Genomic DNA, 8,881 nt, shown 5'->3' with positions numbered 1-8,881 from the left:
CTGCACTATCAACAAAATGATCGATTTGGGAGGGACTAATAGCATAGGAGTCCTCCGTTACTTTGGGATTTGGTAATGAATTAAATGCTAACGGAATCGCATCCTTAAATTAGCTACAGCACTATCAGATAGACATCTGTATAGGACGTTTTGCCTACTGGCGTGTAGTTTAGCAGTATAAACTCAAAAGTAATCAAACAGTGGTCAGATAGGAAGGGATTCTGTGGGAACACAGAAGTTCAGTTTTGCAGCTGATGTGAACTGTTTAGCTCAGGTGACTGTTGGTAGTGCAGATTGTAGTTAGAGTTTTGCACATGTAGCTCCAATTGTCCCCACTTTAGTGGTTAGTCGTTTAGCAATAAAAAAAAAAAACTGTGATAGGTGAGTTTTATTGAGTTTGTCCTCTTCTGCTCCAGCCTTCACTTTTCTATTTTTTTTAGAATATTAAAGAGATTATCTTTGGATGTGTATGTAATATTCTTTACTGATCATAAATACTTACTTAGACATTGGTCATTATATGTTATGTTATTACTCATATAAAAGATGAATATGAGATGGGACATTACAGTAAGCTTTTAAGACAACAGCTTGACAAAGCCAGTACAATTAAATTACAATAGGCATTGTCTAAGTTCCTCATTAAAAACAAATGTGCACGCTAAACAACATGGTAAACAGAATAATTAGTGGAAAGATATTTTAAAGGGTGAGTGGTATTTTGATCAACATCACCTATTAAAACCAGGCAGATATTAGATATAAGTATTACTTCAGCCCACATAGGCTGGTATTGTATTAGTGTATATGTTGGCCGACTCAGACAAGTAACCACAAAGTGCAGTAGATAAAGGTGTGTATGTTAAAAAAAAAGAATATCGAACAATATATCATGTTTTTCTCAAAACTTTATTTATAGACTATATATAAAGTATTTGCATTGGCCTCAAAATGTCTGTATAATCATGCTCTAATTAAAGTGGCATATGAATTCTGTGATTGTCTCTAGAATTAAGTGAGGTTTATAATGACATTTTGAACTAATTAAATAAACAAAGTAATTATGCCATTGGATGTCTGCTCTGCTCCCAAAATTAGTCATAGATTTGTTTCTGGATCAAGCAGCAATTGTAACACAAAGTCACTTAATATTTTTTTTAATAATATAGCTACAGTAATGTGAACAGTGTGTATGGTGTCTTCAACCTATGGCTGTATCCCAGGAACGTTTTTAGCCTCCTCCCCCTGACAACACACACATGACCCGGGTCACATGAGCCTTGAAACTACCTCCTGGTTCAGACAGACGGGCTACACGGATCGAGGCTAGCTGTTAGCTTCAACTGTCTACACGGCCGACATGGTGAGTGTAAAAACAAGCGTCAGCTGTTTAAAATAAACTGAGGCATTAATTCATAAAAACCCAGCATTTACACGAACCCTCAGTTTCACTTGACAGCAGCAATGTAATATGTTAGCCTGACAGGAAAGCTAGCCGGGAAGTAGCATTAGTACGAGGCCGTCTCTGCTTTCTCAATGATGGTTTGGCTAGCTAGCTAACGGCCCTGCAGCTTTGGTTAGCAAGAACTCTTGAAATTGCGTAAATGCATTCATTTTTAAAGGATAAGCGTTGATCGCTTCCTGATTTAGTTAGTTAAGGACAATTGCAGGTCGAAACCCACTGACTTTAAAGCACTGTTGCTGTGTTTGCTCTTGTGAAGCTCATAAGGTTGATTTCGGAGTTTCTCCTAGGATGCTCCTAAATTATCTAGGAATTCCTCTTACAGGATACAGTGAATTAAAAGCATCCAATTTGTGTCCAGGCTGCGACTGGTCTCCCATGACATCGTGATGATTGCGCTGATTGCTTCAGATTTGCTTCATGCTGAAGCATGTGTTTGTGACTTTGTGCCAGCTCAGAAGAAAATGATGTGGCTGTGCAGCTGGTGATAAGTGATTGAGTTAATGTGGAAATAACAGATAGGGAGTAACTGTGGGGGATTACATGGTAACAAATTCAGACTGTGATTGTGTCCAGACTAGCACACCCATCAGTCCCATTCATGCGCGCGCGCGCGCGCACACAACACACACACACACACACACACACACACACACACACACACACACACACACACACACGTTGAATTTAGCTGTGGTGGTATGTGATTATTGCAGTTCAACAATAAACTATAATATACTTGGCTCAGTCTGTTTTACTCAGTCTATCTTTAAAGTGCCTGTAAACTAGAGTGCCGCTGGAGTACTGTCCCAGAAAACTGTGACTGACATTCTATTTTAGTCTTTTAGGTCAATATAACCACATTTAAGAGGAATCTCAAAGTTAAAAAAAAAAAGATGTCAACTGTTGTTATGCTTGAAATGTGCAGTTTATGTTTTTCAGGATTAATGTAGCAAGGAACTTTTCTTCTGTCCACAGTACCTCCTAATATCATCTGAATAAAGGCTTAGTTAATGTATTATTCTGAAAAAAAAACAATTAGTAAACTCAGAACAAATAGTCTTATGCATTTCATAAATAGCTTGTTTCTGTATGTAATACACTATTTGCTATGCTGTACTTTGTGTAATCAGAGTTTCCTAGGAGGTTTATTTGGGCCGGTATGTGAGATAGACGTACTGCTGAACGATGCAGAGAACAGAAAAACAGCCGAGTTGAAGACAGAAGATGGCAAAGTGGAGAAACACTACCTGTTCTACGACGGAGAGTCTGTGTCTGGCAAGGTAAACTGAGTTTACATTATTTATAAAGTTAGATTCAGCGCTGCACAAGTTTCAGTAAGGTTGTCCTACACAACACATGTGAAGCTTAAATTTAAATTTACTGTCCCTGTATTTGTTAACAGTACTAAGTCAGCAGATAACAGTCTTCTCAGCCATTCCACAGTCTATTCTTGGATCCTGTCTTTAACTGAGCCCAGTGGGAAATGATGGTTCTTTTGATGTGTATGCAATATTTGTTCTGACTTTGGGAACAAGCAAAGCCTCTTAGTTTGTTTAGGATCCACAAATGTATCAGCAGATATAGCAGCTTTAATAAGTAATATTGGAGGATCCAAATAACAAGGGATAGTTATTGTCAGATGTTTTTGTGTTCTATAAAGAGAGGATACTTTTTCTCTGTCAAAGTCAAAGATATTCTTTGAGAAAACATGTGACTACTCAATATCAAATATTTCCTCTCCAGGTGAATCTAAATGTGAAGCAGGGAGGAAAGCGACTGGAGCATCAGGGCATCCGCATTGAGTTTGTTGGACAGATAGGTAAGCGTGAAGTGGTGCATTTATAACTCTATTTACAGTGTATGGAGAGTTAAATGTTATTCATGGTTATGATGAGCTTACCCAACTTGCTCTGATGTTAGTAGGTTGGTGCTGATGAATTTATTTCTGTTTAATACTTATAACCTCTAAATTGCTTTGTGTAACTAGCTCCATGAAATATTTGAAATGCTAATATGCTTTATAGCTAGAAAAGTACTTGTCAACAGTCAGTTGCTGGCTTTCTCATGTGGTTATAAGGTTTAACAAAGCATGTGGTCATCATGTGCAGCATGCCATAGTGGAGCTAAACCCTCCCCCAACTGAATCTGCAGGAGGGGGACGAGAGCAGTGTGTTGAAAGAGCGTGGAATTGATACTAAACTAATACACCAAACTATTTGTTGCATGTTTAAGCTGTCATGGATTCTACACCATCACTCTAAATCCACTCTGCTGTATTTCAGAGCTGTTCTCTGATAAGAGCAACACCCATGAATTTGTGGACTTGGTGAAAGAGTTGGCTCTACCTGGAGAACTCACCCAGAACAGGAGCTACGACTTTGAGTTCATGCAGGTGGAGAAGCCCTATGAGTCCTATACTGGAGCGAATGTCAGGCTAAGGTATACTTATTACATAATGCAAACTGCAGGTTCTATTATCACATCAATCACACAGGGTGAATTTATGACATCCATGTGTTTTAGTCTGACTTGATGTTTTTGATTGGCGGGAACTTCAGCATCTCTTAACCACGTTCAATCTTATGGCAGCCCACAGTCTGAAGGAGAACTTAACTCTAGCTTCTCCTGTGCTTTTATCACAATGGAGGGGGACAGTACGATATATTCACTACAGGGATCAATAATTATATTTGCTGTAATTGGCATTGGTATCAGTAGTTCTGAAATGTATTATTTTATTGGTCATGTACAGGAAATACAATAATTAATTAATCAATTGTTTTAGTTATCGGCAAACAACTGTTACACGATTTTCTCTTTTAACAGTGTGAGCAATTGTAGGATCATGTGATTTTTAACTTCTGGAAAAAAAAAATTCTTTCCAGTTACTACCTTTTATGAGTCATTAGAGAGTAAACTTTTGGAACACAATACCAGGCACTTTTTAATTCTTTAATTTGTAATGCTCTACTAGTTGTTTTAAGTCAGGAATTGAGGCATAGAAGTGCAAACCATCCTGTATAAATCATAGTTGAAACAACAACCAATTATGTGACCATATTTACTTTTCATATTCGAGTGCCGCTGGAAATTCCACCAGATCTCCCTAATTTTTGGCCCGATGTCAGATACCTTACGCTTTCTTTGTGTTGGAATTCTAAACTCTGGATTTCTGAGGACTACGGTTGACTGCTCCTCAGATCTCTGCAGGGTAAATCCAGACAGCTAGCTAGACTATCTGTCCAATCTGAGTTTTCTGTTGCACGACTAAAACAACCTTTGAACATACACGTTCCACCAAAACAAGTTCCTTCCCGAGGCTTTTTTGCGGCACTGTTGCGTTGTCTGTGTGCTGTGTGGACTAGCCAGACCCTCGTCTGCAACGCTGTGACGGAATGTGAAAGACTATGTTTTGTATGATGTAATGTTTTAAATGGGAAGTTGGAGAGATGGGAAATAAATCAGTCAGTCAAAATTTTGTCAACTGATTGATAATTACAGTAATGGTTTAGTTGCAGCCCTATGCTATTAATTATATAGCTTAGAAACAGCCCAATTTAACTTGATTTTAATGAACAGTACATGAAAATTGCAGTGGCTAGCCAAAATATGACCAAAACACATGGGTTGTTTGAGTTAAGAATGCGCACATGTGAAGGACAAAGAAACGACTCAATTTTATTTTTCCTGCAAATTTCCTATGATTGACACAAAGGGGAATTATCTTTGTATGACAGCATCTTCAGCATTGTTTCGGTCCGACTCTTAAAGCTTGCGTTGTCTGTTCTTCTCACAGGTATTTCCTCAGGGTTACAATAGTTCGTCGTCTGTCTGACTTAGTGAAGGAATACGAGCTGATTGTCCACCAGTTAGCCACCTACCCAGACGTCAACAACTCGATCAAGATGGAAGTTGGCATAGAAGACTGTCTGCACATTGAGTTTGAATACAATAAATCAAAGTAAGACCAATATAATATATTTAACTTTAATGGTGAAGTCTTTATTGCTCCCTCACAAGGCCCAAATCCAAATAAGTCAGTTTTAAGCAGCTCCTCTTGGTCTCTTTTGTTAGATACCACCTTAAGGATGTGATTGTTGGGAAGATCTACTTCCTGCTGGTCAGGATCAAGATCCAACACATGGAGCTACAACTCATCAAGAAGGAGATAACCGGCATAGGTAGGAATCAAGGGTAAACACTTTTAAAATGAAACTAACACAGATCTGACATGTGAATGGACCAGCAGCATGACTCTGTTAACGTTCATCACTTTTAAGGTTTCTCTACCTGTAAAATTCTGTAGTTGGTTTACTCTTCTGTAAGATCCCAATAAGAGCAGAAACCTATTTCAGCTCTGCTCCACTTTACCTCATCCTATCACATAATCAAGTCCTTTCTTCCTCCATTTTAGGTCCCAGTACTACCACAGAGACAGAGACAGTTGCAAAGTATGAAATAATGGATGGAGCTCCAGTTAAAGGAGAATCAATCCCCATCAGACTGTTCCTGGCCGGTAAGTTTCCTTCTCTTCACTTCTCTGCTCTGCTCTTCTCTGCTCTTATGTAATAATAGCATATTTGTACTGAAAGATTAAGCGATAGCATATCCCATATTCTGTTTCCTTACAGGATATGACTTGACACCCACCATGAGGGATGTTAACAAGAAGTTCTCTGTACGCTACTTCCTTAATCTGGTGCTGGTAGATGAAGAGGACAGAAGATACTTTAAACAACAGGTAACACACTTACAGGCACAGCAATAGTGTTCTACATCAGCACTGATGATAGGTTTTCAATGTAGTGAGTCCCTAGGTCCTTACCTAACGTTTTTCACCATTCTCCCAGAAACGTCCCGAAATACAATCTAAGTCGTCCTAAAATGAATGTGGACCATCACAAATTGAAAAAAATCTTTGTTTTTTAACACATGATTAGATTGATCCTCAACCTTTTTTATTTAAAATCCTCTGAAAAGATTAGAGTTTTAGTGCTTTACTACAAAGTTGTCTGTCTGTCAAACCTATTACAAAGTTGATTCATTCATTGATGATAATTGTTGGTACAGCAACGGCCCAAGAAGCGTAGCATTGGCCAAGAAAGGCACTGCTATCAAGCAAACATGGATGCAAACAATGCAGGATTTAAAATATTGTCTCTGCAGATGTTTTATAACAAAGGAATCCCATTAAACACATTTGTGAAATACAGTTAGTTTTGGTGAGAAACATTGAATGGAAACACACCCACTAGATTTTGAATTGGGATTACTGTAAATGTTCAATCCTTCATTCTTCTGCCTCTGTGTTTAGGAGATTGTTTTGTGGAGGAAAGCTCCAGAGAAGATCAGGAAAAGAAACTTCCATCAGCGTTACGAGTCACCCGAGCCCCGAACCCAGCCAGTTGATGCAGAGCAGCCAGAGATGTGAAGGTGATGCTATGAACTGAAAATACACACAGACACACACCAACTCTTCACTGCTGAACAGCCAGAGGTGTGAGGGCTGCCACACGATCTCCCTGGACTGAGAAATGTATACATGAATACATACAACATCCCCGTCACCACTCCACAGCTTCAGATGTGAGCTGTCCGACCACCTTCACTCTCTCCCCCAGGACTGAAACACACTTGTATACAGATGCACAAGCATACCATCCCAGAAGGTTGAAAGCTGAATGTCAAGGCCGGAATGCAAATCAAACAGACCCAAGTAAGGAACAGTGAGGCAGCCTATTTTATCTTGGCGTCTCCGACTGAAAACATGCATACATTTATACACAATTGAAGCCATACAGTCTCACTTTGCTGAATGCATAATAAAAAAGGAGCAAAAAGGACATGGCTACAGACCACTATACCACATCATTTATCCCTTTCTTCTGCAACAGGAGCTTCTTTTGTGTGCATATTTGGACAGCACTTATCCAGGACTTTCTCTTCTCTACAACATTTCTAGAGTCTGGATGGGCTAGCCAGTGGTTTAAAGTATTTATGACGTGGGGATCAGCCGAAGGACATGACAAGCTAAGCCATGAGTCAACACACGCACTCTGTTTATCCACAATAAGTTAGTTAAAGTTATGATGTTGCCACTGTGCTCTTGTTGATCCGTTTAACTGGGAAATCAAGAGTTTCCCAGTTGTTGGTAAGTATGTTGCAACAGTCCACAGACTGCTTCTTCCATGTACTGTTCCATGTCTGTTTGGTGCAACAAATGTCCATCTGAACATAAATGTCATCTTATATTTCATCTTCAAATGCGGCTGTTTTTTGATAAAATTAAAAGATGTTCCAATTTTGAATGTCATTTATTTCATAAAATAATTTAATCATATAAAATTTAGAGCTGCAACTAATGATAAATTGCATTATAGACTTAACTGCATATTCTCAATTCATTGACTATTTGTTTAGTCTAAAGAAATGTTATTAAAAATTGTTTGACCAGCAGTCCAAAAATATTTAATTTACAATTACATAATGGAGAGAAACACAGCCAATGCTTACATTGGAGAAGCTAGAACTGGAGAATGTTTGTAGTTTTTACCTTAAAAACAGCTGAAACATTTAATCGACCATCAAAGTTAGCAATTAGTTTTCTGACAATTCACAAATTGATTAATCGACTAATCATTGCAGCTCTAAAGGCATCATGCATTCAAAGTTGCTGCTTGTAAAAGATTCTTGAGCTCAATTCAACATTACAGTCTTTTGTTAAGATGAATATTTGATGCAGTATTCACTGATGAGGTATGTCTGCTTACTACAGGATTTCCTCCAAACTGATTTGGCAATTCACCCCTAGGTTTTCTTAAGTCAAGATGTTTCTCTGGTACAGGGCCTTTTGCTTGATCTTTAAAGTGCTGTTTATTTATGACTAATCTTAAAGAATAGAAACCATTTGTTGTTTGTTGTCCCTAAGATATTTTAAGGGTCCGGTCACCCAAATTACAAAAAAAGGAACATTTTTTTCAAAACCAGATATTCAGAGTTATATTTCAGTGCTTTGAGAAATGTAATTCCACTGACCTCCATTTTATTGGAATGGAGGGTGAAATTGTAGAGAGAGATAAGAAAACTGAAAATATGTTTATATGAAATATGTTCATTTGTAATTTGGGTAATCTGAATCTTTAAGTTCTCTCTAGTCAGTCAGTGTGAGAAATTGCGTTTCTTCAATATCTTAAATTCAAAGCTTAAAAAAGGTTTTAAAGTTGAAGAAGTTGCCTGGCTACTTATATCTGAAAATGAATGAAATTTCCACTTTCTTCTTATATGTTGCAGCATTTCTTGAGCCAGTTGGTTTGGTGCAAGTAGAATACTATATTAAAAATGGCTAATGTCTGCTATTGTAAGCACTAGAATGGATACTATACCAATTACTGTAAAATACAACAATATTCCACTGTG

General features: G+C 38.0%; 1 protein-coding gene across 1 annotated transcript; it reads left to right on the top strand.

The window, feature by feature from the left end:
- The first annotated feature begins 1,110 nt into the window (after positions 1–1,110).
- vps26a (VPS26, retromer complex component A) lies at positions 1,111–8,430 on the top strand. Its single transcript, XM_032521293.1, has 9 exons — positions 1,111–1,363; positions 2,596–2,745; positions 3,209–3,284; positions 3,748–3,904; positions 5,262–5,426; positions 5,540–5,646; positions 5,880–5,981; positions 6,097–6,206; positions 6,780–8,430. Exons 1-9 carry the CDS (start codon positions 1,361–1,363, stop codon positions 6,894–6,896), a joined length of 987 nt encoding a protein of 328 aa, XP_032377184.1. The 5' UTR covers positions 1,111–1,360; the 3' UTR covers positions 6,897–8,430.
- The last annotated feature ends 451 nt before the right edge of the window (positions 8,431–8,881 follow it).

This window comes from Etheostoma spectabile, chromosome 1, assembly GCF_008692095.1.
Source record: "Etheostoma spectabile isolate EspeVRDwgs_2016 chromosome 1, UIUC_Espe_1.0, whole genome shotgun sequence".
NCBI classification, from domain to species: Eukaryota; Metazoa; Chordata; class Actinopteri; order Perciformes; family Percidae; genus Etheostoma; species Etheostoma spectabile.
The sequence above is the reverse complement of the archived record's forward strand: the minus strand, read 5'-3'. Positions and strand labels throughout refer to the sequence as shown.